Source organism: Notolepis coatsorum (assembly GCF_963971535.1).
Source record: "Notolepis coatsorum genome assembly, chromosome: 5".
NCBI lineage: Eukaryota > Metazoa > Chordata > Actinopteri > Aulopiformes > Paralepididae > Notolepis > Notolepis coatsorum.
In genome coordinates this window covers 18,601,442-18,625,462 of record NC_140169.1, presented here as the reverse complement: position 1 = coordinate 18,625,462, position 24,021 = coordinate 18,601,442, and the positions used below count along the sequence as shown (strand labels likewise).

The window sequence follows — 24,021 nt, the reverse complement described above, 5'->3', positions numbered from 1 at the left end:
ATGGGAGGAGCCTTTTGTCGAGTAGAAGATAATCAATCCTGCTATAGGACTGATGTGCTGCTGAGAAGAAGCTATATTGTCTGGACCCTGGGTGTTTGTACCTCCATGCGTCAATCACTCCGTATGCCTGTAGAAAAGCATTAATAGTCTCTGCTGATTTACTCGATGTTCCAGGTGTTGTTCTGGATCTGTCCAGCAGGGGATATAGGACTGTATTTAGATCTCCCCCCAAAATCAAATGATGACTATTCAAGTCTGGAAGCAGAGAAAACAAATCACGAAAACATTTAGCATTGTCCCAGGTGGGAGCGTAGACACATGCCAGTACCACCGGTAGGGGTGGGAATCGCCAGAGACCTCACGATATGATACTATCGCGATATTTTTTTTTCTTTCTTTTTTATCAACTTTAAAAAAAAGAATTTTTTACTGCAAAGTAAAACTGTCAACATGTTTTATCTAATAAAATAAAGTTCAGTCTGTTCATCTCACTTCAATCATTTTTATTGTAGAACATGGTATTTTCTCAAGCAGACAGATGTAAACACTGTAATCTGTGTTGCATGTACGTAACCTGACAAACTGAACTGTTTGTATTACAGTCATATTCCAACTTAACTGAATGCACGTGTGTGTGTGTGGACTACTGTACTATTACAGGTATTGAAATGAACAATGCAACTTCCTTATAAAATTCTTTTTTTTATTAATTAAATGTCGATACTTGGCGTCCCTGTATCGATACAGTATCGCCACGCAAAGTATCACGATACTACTACGTATCGATTTTTCCCCCACCCCTAACCACCGGTATATTAAACGGGTGTCCCTGAATGAGAATATAGCGACCATCGCTGCCCGATATCACCTTTGATTGTGTAAACTGCACATCTCTATGAATAAGAATGGCTGTACCACGGAATTTGGCATCAAATTTGGAATGAAAAATCTGCGAGAAGCCCCCCCTCTTCAGCATATTATGATTCTTATTAAGCAAATGTGTTTCAGTTAAAAAGGCTACATCTGTTTTCAATTTTGATAAGTGTGCAAATATTTTACTGCGTTTCACTGGGTGATTAATCCCTTTGGTGTTCCATGTTGTACATTTTGTAGTTGCCCCCCGCAGTTTATTAGGATTAGGTACAGCCATACCGTGGTATAAAACAAGACATAATTACCCCCTGGTCACAGACAGCCCAGGCACAGAGCCCTTTAATTGACAGTAACCCTCTATAAAAACAATGCATCATTAAAGACATGAACAAAAAAACACAAAAGACAACAAGGATACGAACACAAAACACAGAACATCCCAAAACCCCCCTGCCGGCCCCTCCCCAAATGAGAGACTGCAGAAACCTCTACTTGTCTTTCCTCCTCTAACAAAACCATATTCAAAGCTTACCCTGTGGGGCTGAACCTTACCAGAACCGTGTAATACTAAAACTGAAATAATACTAACCAGTCTAACCACAATCAATCTTTTACCTTCTGTAGTAGACAAAAGAAACTAAACAAAACACCTTCTTGATCAAATTAAAACACTGGATTTACGGCAGCATGGCATGCATATCATTGAAAATAATGGTCAAGAATAGAATAGATGGATATCAAAAGGCACTCTAGAGTCCCTGAAATGCCCTCTTGTAAAGAGCCACATTGATTTGATCCCGGAAGTGAATGGAATAGGGAACAGTCCTTCAAAATAAAACGCTACGTGCAAGCGTGACAATAGTATGAGCTGACTGTATCCACATAACATAGACATGGCCCGCTCTGTTTAACCTCGCACAGACGGACCATATCATAGGAAAAAAATTAAAACCACAGCCATTAAAGCAGACCAGTGATCCCGTATTCGCTAAGCGCAACACCATTGTATTATAATGAGGCTGGCTGGCACAGCAAGACATACCATTCAGAACAGGCTTCCTATAACACAAAACTACGCAGTCATGGAGAAAACACAGCATAGAAATATAAGCTGAGACGTTAAAGTGCTTCGTTTAGCAGTTACTGCAAAGTAATACAAAGTCCTCTCATTGGCGTCGATCACTGCATGATTCCCGTGGAATCTACAGACAGTCTGTATTATTAACCCAGCCCATAAGACAAAACACCAAACCAAAATAGAGCCCAGAAATCAGATATAAGAGTACAACAGGTGCGCACCTATAAAATGCCGTAAGCAAGCATACCGATACGCACCTTTAGTTGTCGAAGGCGAGAAAGTGTCCACAAAATGTAAGTCTTTCTGTATTGTCCACTGGGCTTATAGTCCGTTGTGCACCTTATGGAAAAGAAACGCTAAATCGATGCAACAAGTCCAATGTTGTCTCGTCTTGCCATCACTACTTGGGATGCAAATTCTTCTGTATGAAGTCCTTTGCCTTTGCGGGGTCTTTGAAACTTGTGCATTTGCCATCCGATGTTATCTTTAGCTCTGCAGGGTACCACAAGCCAAAGCGTACCTCCTCATATGACCTGAGCAAGCCCTGTGCTTTGTTAAACTGGGCCCGTTGTTTGGCCACGGTGTGCGTAAAATCTTGATGCACGCGGATAGTGTCGCCGTCTCCGGTGGTCACTTGTTTCCCCTGTCTGGTTCTCCATATAATTTCCTCCCTCTCTTGGAAGTAATGACATCTGACGATGAAGGTCCTCGGTGGGCCGCCGTCTTCTCCACTTGATCTCGTGCGTAAAGTACGATGGGCAAAATCCCCCGAGGTGGTGCCGACAGAAGCAGCCTCACCACACTCACCAGCCCTCAGCAGCATCATCCTCACAGAGCACGAGGTGAGACGCACACTGAAGGGAGTGAACCTTAGGAAAGCGGCGGGGCCGGACGGTGTCGTGGGACGGGTGCTGAAAGACTGTGCTGACCAGCTGACGGGGGTCTTCACTAAGATCTTCAACCAGTCCCTGTCCCAAGCCATCATCCCACCCTGCCTGAAAACCTCCATAATCATCCCGGTCCCAAAGAAGAACTCCATCAGTTGCCTGAACGACTACCGTCCAGTTGCACTCACCTCCCTACCCATGAAGGTCTTTGAAAAGACACTCAAGCCCCACATCATCTCTAGCCTCCCACCCGGACTAGACCCCCACCAGTTTGCATACAGAGCCAACAGGTCCACGGAGGATGCCATCGCCACAACTCTCCACTCTACCCTGTCCCATCTGGAGAGAGGGGGGGGGCTACGCACGGCTGCTCTTCGTGGACTTTAGCTCTGCATTCAATACCATCCTGCCTGACAGACTAGTGCCCAAACTCATGGATCTTGGACTAAACCATCCCCTCTGCCGGTGGTCCAAGGACTTCCTGTCTGATTGCCCCCAGAGGGTCAGGATAGGCCCCCACACCTCCACAGCCATCAGCCTCAGCACCGGATCCCCCCAGGGCTGCGTGCTGAGTCCCCTTTTTTACTCTATTTACACCCACGACTTCACCGCAGTCCACCCCAGCAACGCCATCATCAAGTTCGCTGACGACACCACCGTGGTGGGCTGCATCTCAAAAGGCGACAAGACCGCGTACCGCAATGAGGTAGAGCAACTGTGCAAAATCAACAACCTGCAGCTGAATAAGCTAAAAACCCAGGAGATGATCGTGGACTACAGGAGGAAGAAGACCAACATACAGCCCCTGTACATCGACGGGGGATGCGTGGAGAGAGTCTCGGTCATCAAATTCCTGGGCGTCCACCTGGAGGATGACCTGACCTGGAGAACCAACACCAAGGCGATCGTGAAAAAGGCACAACAGAGACTACTTCCTGAGAATACTCAGGAATTACCACCTCAGACAAGACCTGCTTGTGTCCTTTTACCGCTGCTCCGTGGAAAGCATCCTCACCTACTGCATCAACGTGTGGTTCCTCAGCTGCACAGCCGCAGGGAGGAAGGCACTCCAGAGGGTCGTCAATTCGGCCCAGAAAATCATCGGCTGCCCTCTCCCCTCACTGGAAGAACTATACAACTCCCGCTGTCTTAAGAAGGCAGTCAAAATACTGAAAGACCCACACCACCGGGCAACAAACACCTCATACGGCTGCGCTCGGGCAGGCGTTTCAGCGTCATGCCCACCCGGACTAACAGACTGAAGTTTAGTTTTTAGCCCAGGGCTATAAGTGCACTAAACTCAGCTAAAATGTAAAACAACAATCTAATTTCAACTTTATGAATTTATAAATACAGTTGAATTTGAAAGTATTGCTGTGTAACCCAAATATATACAAAAATGACAAATTATAATTAAGGCTTCTATTAAAATAAATGTATGAACTTAAAGGCCACTGCTCAACAAACAAAGCAGCATTCCTGCTGCATTTCACTACAACAGTAAATCAAAAGTGCAATAATAAATGATTTTGTTAAATATATAAACTTTTATCCTGCTACTAAACAAAACATTAGTGCTTCATATCCATAACATGCATTTCAGTGTTATCTGAACACTACAAAAGTAAACAAGTAGCCAAGTGCAATACTCATCAGAATAATGAATTCCTTTTTTGTGCAATTCTACACGCCTCCCATTGACCCTTTATCAAACTGGCATGACATTCACCCTCCCCCACAGTGGGTCAATAATGGTTCTGTCTTTAATGAGACACTTGTGGTCTCTCCTGTTGGCACACAATAGAAGGAATGTCAACTTCAATGTTTGATGTGCATGCGATCTGCATCAGATGAAATAACGTTTCATTTTTGCGTGCACATCCGTGCGCATACTTCTGCTCAGAAAAGTGCTGGGACGTAGGGCTGGGCGATATGGCCAAAAACGTTATCGCGATAAAATAATAAAATAATTTTCATATCGATAATTATCATCGATATACATGAAATAATTATTTCTGTCAAGTTTAATTAACTTCTTATGCCCGGCACCGGCGTGCTATTAATAGATAGAGTCACTTTTTTTGCTGCGGTAGAACGAAGACGTCACTACGAGATGAGTTGGAGAGCCGTCGCGTGTCGAGCCAACCCTTTGAGAAGCTTTGTGGTCCCGGCTTGAATTCTCCATGAATGTGTCCATATAAATCCATTTTGTTAGATCCAACTGTACTGTCTGAATGAATGTTTCTTGTGATTATGGGTGATTTCCGACCGCCAAAACAACTGAATGTCTCGTCTCGAGTTGATGTCGTCATCAGTCCGCGACTCCGCGCACCTTCTTCTAACAAAGCAGACACTAGCGATTGTTGCTGCGACGTACTTGCATAGGTAGTTGCATCAGTTCCAGGCGCAGCACGAACTTCAATGGTTCTTGATCGTGGCTGTCGGCTAACGCCACCACTCCTTTCCGACTGAATGCGTTTGCATTCAGTGTACTCTAATGAGTGATAAACTTTTAGGTGACAGAACATGTTTGTTGTGTTCCCCGTTTTTGTTAGCACCTGTCGTTGACACAGTTTGCAGCGAACGCTGCTCTGATTTTTGTCCGACTTTAAAAAGCCAAAATGTGTCCATACTGCCGACGTCGAAACACCTTTCTTATTAACAATTTCCTCTACATTTGAGGCGCTAAGGCTTGCGGTGGCCGTAGGCGTAGGGTTGTCATCTCCTTCGCTGTCGCCATCTCCTTCACTGGAATTTTCATGCATTTTCCTAACTAAAGTTGCTAAACTAATCTCCTCGGAAATCGAAACCAAAACAGTAGCACATCTGGAGCTGTGGTGCGTAAGCGCGTCATCATGTAACGTATCTCTATTCCTGATTGGTTGTTAGTGTGTGTGCTGATATCCAAGCTTGGAAAATCGATATATCGAAACTTTGCGACCACGTTTCATGTTTATTTCGAGGAAATAATTTATCGCGATAATTATCATGATCATTTTATCGCCCAGCCCCACTGGGACGGCGTGGTACCGCGTGGCATGACCACTGCACCCCTGATTATTAGTGACCCACAATAGATGGAAATTATGTTAGCGAACTTACCTGATGTGTAATGCAGTGCAGCATTGGACACTCAACGCCACTCTGCCTTAGAAGCCCGGCGAATCCTGTGTGTTTTCCTTTCATTGCGGGTGCTCCATCGGTAACAACAGCGGACAGTTTATCAAACCCCCCATATTGCTGCACGGCACTTTCAACAGCGTTGAATATGTCCATACTAGGGCTGACCGTTATTAGTCGAATAGTCGACTAATCGATCGAAAGGAGCCATAGTCGACTGCCAACCTCGGCCGCCAGTTGCCCCTCCCTGTTCTGTTCTATTCTATTCTATTCTATGGAGAGGCCAAGTGCGTATTTCAGGCACTGAGAGACATAGTCTGTCGGTCGCTTCCCGTCCTCTCTTCCTACTCTAGACGACTTTAGACGACTGCTCTACCTCCCGAGCCACTGTCGCCTGTTGATTTGACTGTAGTCTGTTGATTTAACTGTAGTCTGATTTTACTGTCACCTTTTGATTTTACTGTAGCCTGGTGATTTGACTGTAGTCTGTTGATTTGACTGTAGTCTTTTGATTTGACTGTAGTCTGTTGATTCTAATGTGGGAACAGGGTGGAAAGGAATCTCATCCTGAGCATGGCATAAGAGCAAAATGGCCACCGTGTGAATATAGTCAATTGAGGTTAAAGGGATGGTTGTGATTTTTGGAACTCTATTTCCTACTTAACGATGTTGTTGAATCGGTGGAGTCCTTTCTCAATACATCCTCATGCTAGCTCCAGATAGTTAGCAGTCAATGGAGTCAAGCTCCTGTCTGTACAAGCTGACTGAAGATCGGAGCTACAGTACGAGGTACAGCATGGCTTGTGCTGAGGAAGCACTCTACTGATCAAAAACATCATTAGTAGGTAGGACATGGGGTTAGGGCTCCAGAAGTCATCATTAGTAGGTAGGACATGGGGTTAGGGCTCCAGAAGTCATCATTAGTAGGTAGGACATGGGGATAGGGCTCCAGAAGTCATCATTAGTAGGTAGGACATGGGGATAGGGCTCCAGAAGTCTGCAGGGAGCTCACTGCCCTGTTCTGAGAACACATCCTTCAGAGTGGAAATGGAGGAATTTGGAATACTGAGGCCAAGTGCTACTCTGTCTCTCTCCTCCTCCACCTTCCTCTCCCTCCCTCGGCATTGCATACTTTCTCTCTCTCTCTACCTCTCCATCTCTCTCTCCTCCTCCACCTCCCTCTCCCTCATTCTGCATCTCATACTTTCTCTCTCTCTCCTCCTCTACCTCTCTTCACCTCTCTCTCTTCCCCTCTCCATCTCTCTCTTCCTCTACCTACCTCCCTCTCCCTCCCTCGGCATCTCATACTTTCTCTCTCTCTACCTCTCTCTCCTCCTCCCTCTCTTCCTCTACCGCACTCTCCCTCCTGTACGCTATCTCTCTCTCTCCTCCTCTACCTCTCTTTCCTCCTCCCTCTCTTCCTCTACCTCCCTCATCATCCCATAATTTCTCTATCCTCCTCTACCTCCCTTTCTCCTATCTATCTCTCTCTATCTCTCTCTCGCTCTCTCTCTATCTCTGTCTCTCAAAGTAATAATAATAATAAATTGGATTTGAAGAGAGAAGCGCCTTTTTCAGACTCAATGACACTGTACAAGGAGAGAGAAGCTATATAAAAGAAAGGGTAAATAAAAATTAGGAAGAAAATTAATGTGTAACAACAGAAAAAAAAGGAAGCAAGGTGCTGTCCAATTGAATTAAGCGGTAACAAGAAAATTAACAAAAACAAACCAACAACAAAAAACAACAGGATCTGTGGCTTAAAAGAAAAGAGTCAGGGGGTGGGCTACTTGGGAGCAGGGCCGTGTTGCGTGAAGGCAAAGAAAACTAAAGTAATGATCATTGAAAAAACACCAGGAACTGTTTGTAAAATACAGGTGGATGGAGAAAAACTTGAACAAGTGAAGGAGTAAATGTACCTTGGAAGCTGGATCAGTGAAGGTGGAAGAGCTAACATGGACATTAAGAGAAGAACCGGAATTGCAAAGGGCGCATTCTGGAACCATAAAGAATTATTGAGAAGAAACATAAGTTGGAAAACGAAGACCAGGATTTTGGAAACGTATGTTATGTCAGTCTTTTCATACGGAGCAGAAGCATGGACGCTGAATGAAGAGGCAAAGAGGATGATATAATAATAATGCAGGACCTGTTGCAGAGGTCTTTATTCGGCATGCAACGACACTCAATGTTTTTTAGCGGTACACACAGCGGTTAGTTTAGCACACACACCGGAACACACACGCATGCATTGTCTTTTTAGGATCGCCGATGCGATTCGTCTCTGCGATTAACCCATCCCGTCGTCCTTCCCACCCAAGGGCAGCCGGGAGCAGACAGGCGTCAACGTGAGCCGCGCCAGGGGACCAATCCAAGTGCTCCTGTCCGTCTTCGTCAAGGACACCACAGCATTAGCGATCTGTTGTTGTGCATGTTTTTCCATTGGGTTTATCTTATCGGGGGGGAAACCCTGGGGAGAACATGCAAACTCCACACAGAAAGGCCTGGGCGATACCCCACCTGGGTACCTGGCATCATGGAAACCTGGTCCCCAAGCGGGAATCGAACCCTGGACCTTCTTGCTGTGAGGCGACAGTGTTAACCACTACACCACCGTGCCGATAGACTCTTTTGAAATGTGGACGCTGAGGAAGATGCTGAAGATAACATGGAAGGATAAGATCAAGAATGAGGAGGTACTGAGAAGAGCGGATATGCAAGGAGGACAGCTGCTGGAGAGGTTGAAAAAGAGAAAGATGGAGTTGTGCGGGCATGTTCTGAGAGGATCCAGCGCGGAGATGTTCAAGAAGGTGGTGATGGGGAAGGTGGATGGAAAGAGAGGAAGTGGAAGACCAAGAAGAGGCTGGGTAGACGACGTCTGTGATTGGAGCGGAGTGAGAGGCGGAGTCACGGAGTTGGAGAGAAGAAGTGGGGACAGAATGGGTTGGAGAGTGATAGGCAACCTTCGGAACGAAGAAGCCACCTAATGATGATGAAGTGTGAACATGTGTGTTTTTAGGTGGGTTTTGAAGAGGTTGATGGTGTCAGAGCCTCGGATGGAGGGGGAGAGGGAGTTCCACAGCCTGGTGGCAGCTACAGAGTAGGGCTGACCTTCGATTTTGTTTTGGGAATTCGAAGCTTCGGGGCCCAGATTCGATTTTAATTCGAAGCTTCGAGATTAAAAAATATATATATAATTTAATAATATATATATATATATATATATATATATATATATATATATATATATATATATATATATATATATATATATATTTTTTTTTTATGTTGTGGGACTTGTACAGCACTTTGCTCAACTTTGTCAGTGCTGTAAAGTTTAAACAAAACACTTTGCTTTCATGAAATATTGTAAGCCGTCATTTGAGGCTTTATAAAAGCAGCACAATGAAAACAAATCTGTCAGTGCCGAGTCCGACCTCGTCTTAAATACCGGTAACAAACAGCATTGCTTGTTGTAGTTAACAAAGAGAGGCAGAGTTGATTTTGCAATTTTTTTTTATTTTTTTTTTTCATATTCGAATCCCATGCCCATCGAACGAAGCTTCGAAGTATTTAAGACAGCCCTACTACAGAGAAAGCTTGTCTCCCAGTGTGGAACGCTTGGTGCGGGGGATGGTGAGGAGGTTGGAGTTGGAGGAGCGGAGGCCTCGTGCTGGAGTGTAGGGGTGGAGTAGGTTGGTCAGGTAGGAAGGGGCCAACCCGTGCAGGGATTTGTAGGTGAGGAGGAGGATCTTGTAGGGGATTCGGTAGTTGATGGGGAGCCAGTGGAGTTTTTGCAGGGTGGGGATGATGTGCTGCCAGGGTTTGGTGCGCGTGAGGACCCTCGCAGCAGAGTTTTGTACGTTCAGTAAGCGATCCAGAACCTTCTTGGAAGCACCGAAGAATCCGTTACAGTAGTCGAGGCGGGAAGTGAATGAAGGAATGAGTGTTTCCGCTGAGGTGTCGGAGAGTGAGGGGTGGAGGCGGGAAATGGTTCTGAGGTGGAAAAAGGCGGACCTGGTGACAGACTTGACGTGAGGGTGAAATGAGAGGGTTGAGTCCAGTATTACGCCCAGGTTCCTTACCTCCGTGGAGGGGCAGATGGAGTAGCCATCCACGGAGAGAACAAGGCGGTCGATCTTTTGGAGGAGGGCTGGGAAAGCTACAACTATTAATTCTGTCTTCTTGCTGTTGAGTTGAAGGAAGTTGGTGGTCATCCATGTTTTTATGTCCTGGAGGCAGGGAGGGGGGAGGGAGGGGAGCAGAGGGTTTGGTGTGGAGGTAAAGCTGTGTGTCGTCTGCGTAAGATTGGAAGTGGAGGTCATGTTTCCTTACATACAAAATGTGTAAAATATAGGAGACTATAAAAGAAGGAAGGATCATCACGTCACTGTGTAGCGCGCATTGGTGCCAAGTGTGGGAACTTTAAGTTTGTGAGACATTGAGTTGAATGGGATCAACAGTCTCCTCGTTTATGATATTTAAACAGATTATTACCTCAGGTGTCAGAATCATTGGCAATGTGTTGCATTGTTACTGTAACTAAGCTTCAGCTTATCCAAAACTCTGCAGCTCGATTACTAACTCATACAAGGAGAAGAGAACATATCACTCCAGTCCTGGCCACTCTGCACTGGCTTCCAATAACTCATAGAATTGATTTTAAGGTCCTTTTCCTAACATATAAAGCTCTTAATGAGCAAGGCCCAAAATACATAGCAAATTCCCTAGTTAGTTATCTGCCCTCAAGAACGCTACGGTCATCCACTACAGGTTTACTAGACACGCCCAGAAACCAAAAAAGGATAGGAAGTATGGCATTTGCCAACTATGCCCCAAAACTATGGAACACACTACCAACACACATCAGAAACGCCAGCTCTATACACATTTTTAAAGGAAAATTAAAAACGTACCTATACAGTCTAGCTTACAAATAGTTATGGCTTGGAAAAACCTGATGGATCCATGAGGCTAGGATAAGCCTTGTGGACCCAACTTTTTAGATGAAGGAACGGGTACATAGGAGACACGCCTCCAGTTTTTCAAAAGTTTTTGACACGCCTCAGCTTCTGAGCTGAAGGCGTGTTTTTGCGGACCTCCCAAACTTTCAAACTTTTTAGATGAAGGAATGGGTACAATAGGAGACACGCCTCCAGTTTTTCAAACGTTTTTGACACGCCTCAGCTTCTGAGCTGAAGGCGTGTTTTTGCGGACCTCCCAAACTTTCAAACTTTTTAGATGAAGGAATGGGTACAATAGGAGACACGCCTCCAGTTTTTCAAAAGTTTTTGACACGCCTCAGCTTCTGAGCTGAAGGCGTGTTTTTGCGGACCTCCCAAACTTTCAAACTTCTTAGATGAAGGAATGGGTACAATAGGAGACACGCCTCCAGTTTTTCAAAAGTTTTTGACACGCCTCAGCTTCTGAGCTGAAGGCGTGTTTTTGCGGACCTCCCAAACTTTCAAACTTTAGACTGTTTTCTTTATACGTTTTTCTTTTTCTTTCTTTCTACCGCAAGACGCGGCCACTGATGGGTCCATGGGACTTGGATAAATCCTGTGGACCCAACTCTGGCCACTGACCACATGAGCGAACGGGTACATACGCACACAATACACGGCCACTGATGGATCCGTGGGACTTGGTAAAGCACTATGGACCCAACTATGACCACTGATAAAAACGTAACTACACTAGCATTATAAGACCTAAACATTGCTACCTACCATACAAGTGCATTGGTTTAGTGCACTTCCGGTTGCCACTGAGCGGAAATGTTTGTGCGGACCTGTTCTCCCAAACTGGTAAGCAAATGACTGTTTTTACGTTATTTTCATTTTTACGTTACTATTATTATTATTATTATTATTATTTTTTTTTAACATTGATCTTAACTGATCACTATGACTTTATTGCTTTTATCGTTATATATGCCTATAATTGTGTACAGCACTTTGAGCTACATGACATGTATGAAAGGTGCTTTATAAATACTTACTTACTTACTTACTAACTAGCTAATGTTTGATATATTGGTTGATGTACTGTATATTTCCTCAGATAGGTGGTATATTTAGAATTTGAATACAGGTTTCAATAGAACTGGCACCAAAGTCTGGCACCAATCAGAGCATAGAACACTGGTATTCTGACATGATGACCCTTCCTTCTTTTATAGAGAGAGAGGTATAGAGAAGGAGAGAGAGAGAAGGTGAGAACAAAGTAGTTTGGAGAGAGAGAGAGAGAGGGTGGGTGGGTGCTGTAAGGAATGTGGGGGAGAGGAGAATTCTCTGACAGAGTCCTTCCTGTGTGTGTGTGTGTGTTCTTTACAGAAGTTAGTGGCATAGTGTCAAGTTGATTTAGTCACTTTGGCCCATATTAGTGTTGTCACGATACTGGAATTTCGACTTCGATACGATACCTTGAAAAGTATCGATACCATTTCGATACCAAAAAATAAATAAATAATAATAATATATATATATATATATTTTCTTTTTTTTTTAAACAAATTTAGCTTTCGTTGCTGGTTGATTCTCAGCTTCTCTCTGGTACTATAAGAGAAGATAAATATAACACTTTTAAAACCCTTTGTTTATCTTTAGATCACACATTTAAAAATAACTGTTCATCTCACGTCAATCATTTTTATTGCAGATGCAGAACATGGTATTTTCTCAAGCAGACAGATGTAAACACTGTAATCTGTGTTGCATGTACCTGACAAACTGAACTGTTTGTATTACAGTTAGTAACAGTTTTTTATTTAAAGATGACGAGAGAGAGAGAGAGAGAGAGAGAGAGAGAGAGAGAGATGGAGAGCATTTAGTAACGTTACATTTTCAACAAGATTGCTGCTATTTAAACACTTCATGGAAACGGGGTAACGTTAACCTTATGTCGACTGTAGTATTGTATGACCTCGACATAACGTTTAAACGTTAACGTTACTCCGTTTCCATGCAGTAATTATAAAGGTGGCCAGCTAAGCTAAGCTAACGGAGCTAACGGAGGAACGACTAGCAGTAGCTAACGTTAGCTAATAGCTGTAACGTTACTAACAACGAATCAGCTGTTGATATTATGCGCCATCAGTAGACAACGTATCATGTATTAAACTAGAGTTAATGGTTTAATGCTTCAGTCACAGTGACGTTGAAAGAGCAGCTGTCACGAACCTCTTTCATTTCTTTATGGAGATCCGCGTTGGCACTGCTCTGTAACACTGCTTGCAAATGGGCATCGTGGCATCTTTAGCTTGTCCTTCGTTGTTTACTTCAAACCCGAAGTACCTCCAAACAGCACTTCTGCTGTTTTCTGGTGTAGTGTGGGTGGGCTCGGCTTGACGTTACTCCGTTTCCATGAAGTAATTATAAAGGTGGCCAGCTAGCTAGCATAAGCTAACGGAGCTAACGGACTAGCTAACGTTAGCTAATAGCTTTGTTTACAAACTGAAGACAGGTCTGACGCGTCTGTGAGGGGGAGGAGGCTGCAGCAGCTTGTGTCTGTTGGTCTCTGAGGAGGAGGAGGACAGCAGCGTGTCTGTCTGTCAACAACTTGCGGGAGCAAGCCAGCTGGTATCGATACTGCAGAAAGTATCGGTACTTCGGGAAATGAGTATCGAAACCATTTTAAATATTCAGTATCGGTATGTATCGATACTTCGATATTTTTGACAACACTAGCCCATATACAGTGCATCGTTGTAAGATTTCACAATCTTAAGTGACTACATTGTTCTTCATGAAATATTAATTATCACCTCCAATTAGCATTAGTTAATTATTTTTTGTTGCGCACATTAAGAGTAGATCAGAATATAAAGATGGCACAAGAAGTCGTGTTGATTGTGCAGGATTTGTCAGCTCGACCACTGCTGATGTTAAAACAGTCTATTGTGTTTCTTGTGTTGTTTCAGCATTGGCTGGATGTCACAAAAAGCATCAAAAAACAAGTAAAAAGTAAGTATACATTATTGTTATTGAAACATGTTTAATTTTGATACTGTATCAGAGACACTATATGTTGTGAAGGGCCAGATTAAACTGAGAATCTACCTTTATCGTTTGATATACTTTGTATATTATTTATATATATACACGGAATATCCCTTTACCTGCGTTCAAACCAGAGTAATATTCGCTCTCCTTATTGGACAGCGCCCCCAGGCGCCAGCGCGCAGGCCCCCAACGGCAGGTTCAAAGACAAGTTCAGGCATGTCAGGACATGCCCGGAGTCAGCGTATTGATACCAGACAAAGACTGCGGTTTGGGACTAGATATTCACTTAAGTATAAATACAGCGCAAGGTGCGCACACCGTTATGTTCAGTACCTTACCCCACCTTCACCACGAGTCAACGTGCAGTGAAGTGAGCAACCTTGCGTCTAACAGAGCATTGAGAACCACGTGCGAATAGGATAGTAAAGTGTCAGAGTTTAATGCAGTAACGTCGAGTTCGACCTAATCTAATGTGAAGTAAATAGTCGTTCATTTATTGTATATCGTGCGGCCACAGTTCGTTCGTGTGTAGCATTACCCAGCGGTTCGTCGTGTCTTTAGCTAGTGTACTTAGCCAGGGTGTGTGGCCTAAATACGTCGCCCACACCCGAGGAGTCCTAGGCGGAGAACCGTCGGACATGTACACAGGAGAATCGGCGTCGGCGATTGCAGAACCATTACTGGTTGGATTATATTGATTTGGAACGTGGTACCCGGAGAAGAGCATCGTTGATTTCCACTATCGTTTGGGATTCAACCTCGTGAGGATTACAACTCGGGCTGGCCTCGTGGACGGAGGCTGGCTAGCTGTCATCAATGCTATCGAGCATTTGGATTACAATTATTGCTTTGCTGCTGATCAAGGGAGTTTACAAGGACCGACTCCTGTACCTGGAGTCTCTTTATTCCTCATTGAATCAGACGGAGTACCCGAACATTCCTCTACCCTCCAGGCCTTACACCCCCGGAGGGAACCTATTGTCTCCATGCGGTACCAGTGTTGCCCTATATAGTTGCTACTATACGACAGGTGGTGTCAACTTAGACCCATCGTAGGATTCCTGCTATTCTTAGTGACTCATGCTATTGACTGACTTTACGTATATTCTTCGCCATACAAGCGCGACCCTAATTCTCATTCTGTAACCTAATGTTGCCTAATAATAATAAATTACCCTCAAATACTATTTCTTTGTCAATGCCGTGTTCTTGTGGGTGTTCACCATCATCTATATTTGATGTACTGTCTGGCCAGTAATTAAAGTACATAACTAGCAGTGGTTTAATCTATCACAATCTTTAATACAGTCAGGGTTTTGTAACCCCTCAGTTACAATTGGTCCTTCGAGCCGGATGGTATCAGTGTAATATTTAATATAATATTAATATTGACATGGCCAGCGGTGAACACTCTCCAAGCGGCTCCCCTAAGCTAGAACGCCTGCAGCGCAAACGTCAGCTATCTCCATATCTGGAGGACTTCGCTTTCGTTCTACCCCCTAGCTTATCTAAACAGACGTTAAATATGGATAAATCGGATAGTTTAAGCATGTCCAATCCTATCGACTTGGCGACCCTGCCAGTAGAGACCCCAGTGGGTTCAAACGAAACTGACTTAGCTCACGGGGGGGACCAAGTGGGACATGACGTGACTATACCTCCAGACAGCATCACCGGGATAGACCCCGGAGCGCTCCAGGATAAAGAAAGCGCTCCAGGGATAGAACCCGACACACAACCAAGAGAAGAGAACCGCGCCCAGGAGATAGACCTCGGAGCGCGCCAGGAGAACAGATCTCCAACAAGCCCTGTCAGCACCCGATCACCTCCGTCAGTGTCATCCCCCAGCGAGGCGGACCAGAGACTGGCGCAAGCCTTGATCGCCACGCTGACAGCCTCAACCGAAAGAGACCGACTCCAGGGTGAGCGCGACCGGCTTCAAGCAAAGACGCTTAGTGAGCGCGAACACTCTGCCACGGAGAGAGAGCGCCTCCACGCGCAACTCCAAGCGCAAGCCCTTAGTGAGCGCGAACACTCTGCCGTGGAACGAGAGCGCCTCCAGGCTCAACAGATGAGCGAGCGCGAACAACGAGAGCGCCTCCAGGCGCAACAATTAAGCGAACACTCTGCAGCGGAACGAGAGCGCCTTCACGCGCAACTCCAAGCGCAAGCCCTTAGTGAGTGCGAACACTCTGCAACTGAACGAGAGCGCCTCCAGGCGCAACAAAGGAGTGAGGACAACCGCATAAGACTGGAGGAGAGGCGCCTTCAGACGGAAGAGAACATCGAACGAGACCGCGCCAATGCACAGCGCGACGCCGCCAATGCGAAACGCGAAGCAGAGCGCGACCGGCTGCAGGCGCAGATGATAGAACAATTGATCGCCAGGGCGACACCCCCTCTCTCCGCACGGAGCTCCCGGAGATCATCACGACAAGGGTCTAGGGCACCTTCCCCTACCCGACAAAGCTACCCGGGACCCGGCCAACAGGAGGAACCTGTCTACGTCTCCGAGCCCCCTCCCCGACCGGTCCATACGAGACCCAACCAACGGGAAGAACGGGCCTATGTCGCCGAGAGACTAACTAGAAGACTCCAGGACCTAGAAGAGGAAGAGGAGGAATATCAAGCCCACCAGCACGAACGTACTTTGGACCAGGAGGCCCAGTACAGCCCCGACTTCAGCCCCGAGTCACTGCACTACAAACCCCCGACCCAACTCACGGGTGAGTTTGACGTACAGTCAGCACCGAGGAACAGCACCTGGGGACCCGGCCTCTGGTACCCACCAAGTACTAACCCACAACCACACGTACGGGGAGACTCGCCCAGGAGGCCTCTTCCCCTACGCTCACCAATGTACCAGCCATCCATGGCATCGTACCTTGGCACACCGACGTTCCCAGACTTTACGCGCGAGGACAGAGCACAGTACACGGAATTACGCATGTGTTTGGAGACTATGATGTCCGATGTCCCCGACGAGTCGTACAAATATGCCATCCTCCTCAAGCATCTCAAGGTGCCCAGAGCGCATAACATAGCGCTGGCATATTCCAACTCAAGCACCCCATACTCCGCGGCTCTGGTGGCCCTCGACCAGCGTTATGGACGCATATGGGATTACGTGATCCAAGAAATACGGGATATCGACCGTCTCCCCCCAGCCAAAGACAATAGAACACTGGATGACCTCTCTATCAAGGTACAATCCCTCGTGGGGATGCTGGGGTCCCAAAAGGAGAAGGGGAGATATGAACTGTATGCAAATTCTAATATGGAGCGAATACTGGAGAAGCTCCCTCCAGCCCGCCAAGAGCGTTTTCGGCGGCAGAGAGACCACCGTGATCCCAACGGCCCAGAGCCATCCCTCCTAGACCTGGCCGCTTTCCTCGCAAGGGAAGTTAGTAGCCTACGCCTGGACACATTCGTGTGGAGTGGATCTAGCCCAAGAGATGGACCTCGGAGGTCCAACGATAACCGCCGGTCAGTGACAGTTATGCACCAGGCCGAGTCAGTGCCGCAGCACAAGAACCACAGCACCCCCCAGACCAAGGGGAAGTGGAAGATTGTATGCCAGTACTGTGAAAATGAACATTGGCTGTCTCAATGTGACGCCTTCAAGAAGCTGACCGCTGACGAGGTGAGTCAGTGGATCAAAGCCAACCGCCGCTGCTTCCGCTGCGCGCGCAGCCATATGGCAGCTGAGTGCCGCCTAAAGAAAAGATGCAGCAAGTGCGACGGCGCCCACTTGGAGGTCCTACACGACAGCAACAAGAAGAAACCCGTACCCCCAAGCAGCTCGAGAGTGAACGTCATGTACATAGACCCTGCGAAGAGCGGGAGCTCCCGAGTGCTCTTGAAGGTGGTCCGAGTGCTCTTAAGCTACGAGGACAAGGTCATGGACACTTACGCCGTCCTAGACGATGGGTCAGAAAAGACTCTCCTCCTCGCATCCGCCGCAGCCCGGCTGGGTCTGCGGGGGAGCGAAGAAACAATGACAATCCGTACCATTAGAAGAGACCTGAAGACCATAAAGGGTGAAAATGTCTCCTTCACGATAGCAGCGGTCGGGCAGCCCGAGAAGCAGTATAGCATCACTAACGCCTTCACCAGCCACGACATAGGCCTGTCACAGTACACCTACCCCATCCCAAAGCTGATGGAGAAATACGTGCACCTACGTCAACTACCTATACCGCTCATCGACGACGCCACCCCGACCCTGCTCATAGGATCCGACCACGCACACCTCATCGTCCCAACGGACCGGGTCCACATCGGGCCCAGAGGCTGTCCAGCAGCGGTCGAGACCCGCCTGGGTTGGACACTACAAGGCCCCCTCTCCGGGTCTTCCAACCGACCGACAGCCACTCGCTGTCTCTACACGAGGATAAACGAAGAAGACACCACCCTCTTGCAGCACGTCGAGAGGCTATGGACATTAGACGCGATGCCCTTTAAGAATGAAAAGAAACTTGTTCGCTCAAAGGAAGACACTTATGCCATAGCCCTCCTCGAGCAGAAGACAAAGAGAGTCGAGGTCAACGGAGTGATGAGATACGCAACTCCACTCTTGAGGCGAGAGGGTATGCCCACCCTCCACGCCTCAAAAGAAGCGACAGAGCGATATCTACTGAACACCGAGCGGCGTCTAGCCAAAGACCCCACTTAAGCCACTGTGTACCGCGCTGAGATCGACAAGCTGATCACAGCGGGACACATAAAGAAAATCGACATTCAAGAGGCCGACCAGACGATTGAATCCTGGTACGTGCCCCACCACAAGGTCCACCACAACGGCAAGGATCGCATTGTATTCAACTGCAGCTACCAGATCGGACTACAGAAACTGAATAAAGAACTCTTGCCCGGCCCGACACTCGGCCCCTCTCTCCTCTGCGTACTACTACGTTTCCGCCAAGACAAGGTGGCCATCAGCGGCGACATCAAAGGGATGTTCCTGCAGGTGCGACTAGTGGAGGAGGACAAGCCCTTGCTGCGGTTCCTATGGAGAGAGAGGATCAAAGATGAGCAACCATCCATCTACCAATGGGAGGTCCTCCCCTTCGGCACCACATGCAGCCCATGCTGTGCTACGTTCGCACTTCAAAAACATGTGACAGAAGACCCTGAAGCTGACGAGGAGGTCAGACAAAGTGTAGAGAGGAGTTTCTACGTGGACAACTGTCTGCAAAGCGTCTCGACGCCAGAAGAAGCCGAAGCCCTCCTGCTCAAGCTCCGCGCCTCACTGATCAAAGGCGGCTTTGATCTCCGGCAGTGGGCAAGCAGTGACCCTCAAGTACTTCTACAGTGACGGTCCTGAGTTCCTCAAGCTCCCGGAGGAAGAGTGGCCTACCCCCACCCCTCGGGAGGCTAGTCAAGAGGAGGCAGAGATCAAGAAAGCTATGTTCTGTGGGTTGACGCACATCCCAGTCCCCACTGACCCTAACATAGACGACTGCCTCACCTTTGAGAGTGCGCAGCTAAAAACATTCCTGTGGCACCACCCTGAGGTTCCCCCCACTACCGACATTGACGCATCGAACTACGCAGAGGCAGAACTCCTTCTGCTACAGCGAGCCCAAAGAGACTCGTTCCCCAACGAGCTAGACTGCCTGCAGGGAACAAAGCCAATCCCGTCAGACAGCAGACTGCTCCACTTGGCCCCCGAGCGCGACACCCATGGCCTCATCAGGGTGGGTGGTCGTCTGAGACGGGCCCCGGACTTAACGGATGACGTCAAGTTTCCTATAGTCCTCAACAGCCGACACAAGGTCACTGAGCTCATCATAAAGAAATACGATGAGGATGTGCACCACGCTGGGGCAGAGAGAGTCTTCGCTGAGATCCGACGTCGCTATTGGATACTGAATGGAAGAGAAGCAGTACGTCGCTTCCAGCGGACTCGTCTAGACTGTCGCAAGTGGCGAGCACAACACCCTCGAGTACGTCTCAAGTGATGTAGCAGATGTCGACCCAGTCACCCCCAACACTCTCTTGATGGGGCGGCTGGACCCCGCGCTTCCACAGACGGTGTACAGACCTGAAGAAGCGAACGGCCGAAGAATGTGGAGGTACAGTCAAATATTGGCTGACAAGTTTTGGAACAGTTTCCTCCTCCACTACCTACCGTCTCTCCAAACCCGTCAGAAATGGGTAAAGGATAGAGACAACTTACAAGTGGACACAGTCATTATGATCATAGACCAGTCACTACCCCGAGCTATGTGGCCGGCCGGCCGCGTAAGCAAAGTGATCACTGGTGCCGACGGAAAGGTCAGAGCGGCAGAAGTTATTGTCCAGGGGCGGACCTACACCCGACCCGTGGCGAGGCTGATAGAGTTGCCGAGGCTCCCTGACTCCCCTGATGACGATCATGACCCACTGACTTTGTAGATTGCCCTACTCCCCACAACAGACATTGAGCAGTTGACTGGACTATTAATCTGTCTCCCTTAACTAATTAGGTGCGGACTAATTAGGAGGCTAGCTGTCATCAATGCTATCGAGCATTTGGATTACAATTATTGCTTTGCTGCTGATCAAGGGAGTTTACAAGGACCGACTCCTGTACCTGGAGTCTCTTTATTCCTCATTGAATCAGACGGAGTACCCGAACATTCCTCTACCCTCCAGGCCTTACACCCCCGGAGGGAACCCATTGTCTCCAGGCGGTACCAGTGTTGCCCTATATAGTTGCTACTATACGACAGTCGGTGTCAACTTAGACCCATCGTAGGATTCCTGCTATTCTTAGTGACTCATGCTATTGACTGACTTTATGTATATTCTTCGCCATACAAGCGCGACCCTAATTCTCATTCTGTAACCTAATGTTGCCTAATAATAATAAATTACCCTCAAATACTATTTCTTTGTCAATGCCGTGTTCTTGTGGGTGTTCACCATCTATATTTGATGTACTGTCTGGCCAGTAATTAAAGTACATAACTAGCAGTGGTTTAATCTATCAATTACAGTCAGGGTTTTGTAACCCCTCAGTTACACTATATGATGATGATACAGTCAGTCTTCACATGCAGCATTTGAAGGACGCGGCCCCTGAATTGGAACACAGCTTTTGACTGTGTCACACTTCCTATGACTATACAGTCCAACATGATTGACATCAAAATGTATTATTTATCATCGCTGTCCTCTAACATACTGTAGATTAGTCAACAAAAATGCCTCTCCAAAAGCAAGAGAAATCCTATAGGTTAATTAGTTATCTTACTGGCTTAGTGGCTTTATATTGATGGTTGTCTGTCTGTGGTTCAATATTGTGTCTGTTAGTCGGTCCACCCTACTGCCTTCACATGAGAGTCAAGTTCTACTCTTCGGAACCCAACAACCTGCATGAGGAGCTCACCAGGTTGGTTAACAGTAACACACTCACTCACTCACTCACTCACTCACTCACTCACTCACTCACTCACTCACTCACTCACTCACTCACTCACTCACTCACTCACTCACTCACTCACTCACTCACTCACTCACGCTCACACTCTATTTTGGTTCAATAACTAAATCACAAGCTAAAATAACTAAATGAATAGCTGAATAACTAAATGAATAGCTGAATAACTAAATGAATAGCCGAATAATTAAATGAATAGTTAAATAACTAAATTAATAGTTAAATGACTACATTTATAGTTAAATAACTACTAAATGAATAGTTGAATAACTAAATGAATAGCTGCTTTCACTCAATCTCATATTTTAGCTGACCAGGGAGGTATTTCCAAAAGCAGTGTTACCGGGTAGCTTTAGAAATGATCATGAAATAACTTTAAATGCTGTTGAGACCATGGGATTGCATTGTGACAATACAACATCTCAAGTTTAATTTATTTGACAAATAATTTAGAGTTATCACATTGAGAGTTATCTGGCTTAACTAGTGAATCTTTGCTGGAATAACAGGCAGATTGATGTTAAGCCTCTGCTTGATTATGTTTTTTCCATTGTCATTGTGTTGTAATGTTGGCCTGTGAAACCCTTTTGAGACATGTAACTGTATTTAAAGAAAGCAGGAAAGCCGGACCAGCACTCTCAGGTTCATTCGTTTTTAATGGCAGCCTGAAATGGAAACAAACATGTTTCGGAACTATTGCTCCTTCATCAGTGTTATGGCTAGCAATGATATTACAGTCAAGATGGTGGTTATATACACCGGGTAGGTAATGACTTGACAGGAAATTACATCATGACGCAGGTGTGCCTGAGCTTATTGGTCCACAATGACCAATGACATTTTTCCAAGTGCAAACATACCGTTAACGATCTCAAATACATGGGACTTAAGTTAGTCCACAGGCCCGCGAGAGGGGGAGACAGACACAAGTTACTATTGCAACGTGAATGTTATTATATCCACCTGTTCAATTGCATCGAACCTAGAGGAATGAATGAAGAGAACGTTTTAACCTGTTTCCTTTAAGCACCTTATACCTATATTATTATTATTTCTGGTTTAATGTTTCTGGTTTAATTATGTTGTTGTTGTTTTTAAGCAAGAGGTATGGTTTTCCAAGGATTCTCAATTGAGAATTTGGAATTATTTTGTTAAATATGTAAAGGGGCTCTATTTGCCCTAGAAACTATGGGCATGTTACATATCAAGTTTCTGGTCATTTTGTTTTGTTTTGGTTATATATGTATAATTTGTGTATTTATGAATAGACTCTATTTTTATAGGTCATTCCTATGGTCATTGTGGACCAATAAGCTCAGGCATTTCCTGTGTCAAGTCATTACCTACCCGGTGTATATAACCACCATCTTGACTGTAATATCATTGCTAGCCATAACACTGATGAAGGAACAATAGTTCCGAAACATGTTTGTTTCCATTTCAGGCTGCCATTAAAAATGAATGAACCTGAGAGTGCTGGTCCGGCTTTCCTGCTTTCTTTAAATTCAACTTTATGGGATTACAGCACCCAGTGTCAGACTTTGAGAGCGCGGTCTAACTTGACATTTTGAGACATGTAACTGTGAAATAAACATACTGTTTCCTATACAAATAAACATAATGTTTCCTATACAAATACATGTAATGTTTCCTATACAAATAAACATAATGTTTCCTATACAAATAAACATGTTTCCTATACAAACTGGATTGCTCTCTGGATCAGCTCTCCGAACAACAACAATGGCCTGCTGAGATCTTGAGACATCAGGACCATACCTCGACCCACGGAACAAAGGGACCAGGCGACGAGGAAGGAGAGCCGGTGTCCGAAACAGACTGCGAGCCAGGCGACACAGAACGCCACTGCCCAGCATATTGCTGGCCAATGTACAATCAATAGACAATAAACTGGACGACATCAGAGCAAGGATTCAATTCCAAAGAGACATTAGGGACTGTAATGTTCTCTGCTTCATCGAGACGTGGTTGACGCCGGACGTCCCAGACCACGCTATCCAACCGGCCGACCACTTCTTCATCCACCGCAAGGATCGAACAGCAGAATCCGGAAAACAGCGGGGAGGTGGGATAGCCTTCATGTTGAACAACAATTGGAGCAATCCAGGCAACGTGAAGGAGCTTTCGATCCACTGCTCCCCCAACCTGGAGTATATATCCATCAAGTGCCGGCCTTTCTTTCTCCCGAGAGAGTTAACGTCGATCATCCTGATCGGAGTGTATATTCCACCACAAGCAAACACAGGTGACGCGCTTTCCAAACTCCATGACGAGCTAAATAGAATCCAAGCAGGTAACGTCGATGCTGCTATTGTGGTTGTGGGTGATTTCAATAGCACCAACCTGAGAAGAGTATTGCCAGACTTCTACCAGCATGTGACTTGTAACACCAGAGGCGGTAATATTTTAGACCATTGTTACTCGCAATTTAAGTGTGGTTACAAGGCTCATTCTGCCAGTGGATTTGGCAAGTCGGATCATGCCGCCATCTTCCTCTCTCCGGAGTATAAACAAAGTCTCAAGCGCGCGTCTGTAGTCTCGCGAGAGGTGCAGAAATGGTCTGTAGAATCAGAGGGCACACTCCAAGCTGCACTTGAATGTACAGACTGGGGG

The 24,021-nt window shown here is 46.2% G+C and overlaps 1 protein-coding gene across 2 annotated transcripts in view; it reads left to right on the top strand.

Moving 5' to 3' along the window:
• The window catches only part of epb41l5 (erythrocyte membrane protein band 4.1 like 5), a 293,764-nt gene that overhangs the window by 116,574 nt on the left and 153,169 nt on the right, over positions 1-24,021 (top strand). For both annotated transcript variants that reach the window (XM_084313933.1, XM_084313934.1), the window contains exons 4-5: positions 13,880-13,922; positions 21,261-21,339. In XM_084313933.1, the coding sequence (XP_084170059.1) occupies positions 13,880-13,922; positions 21,261-21,339 (122 nt within the window). The remainder of the gene's footprint in view (positions 1-13,879; positions 13,923-21,260; positions 21,340-24,021) is intronic.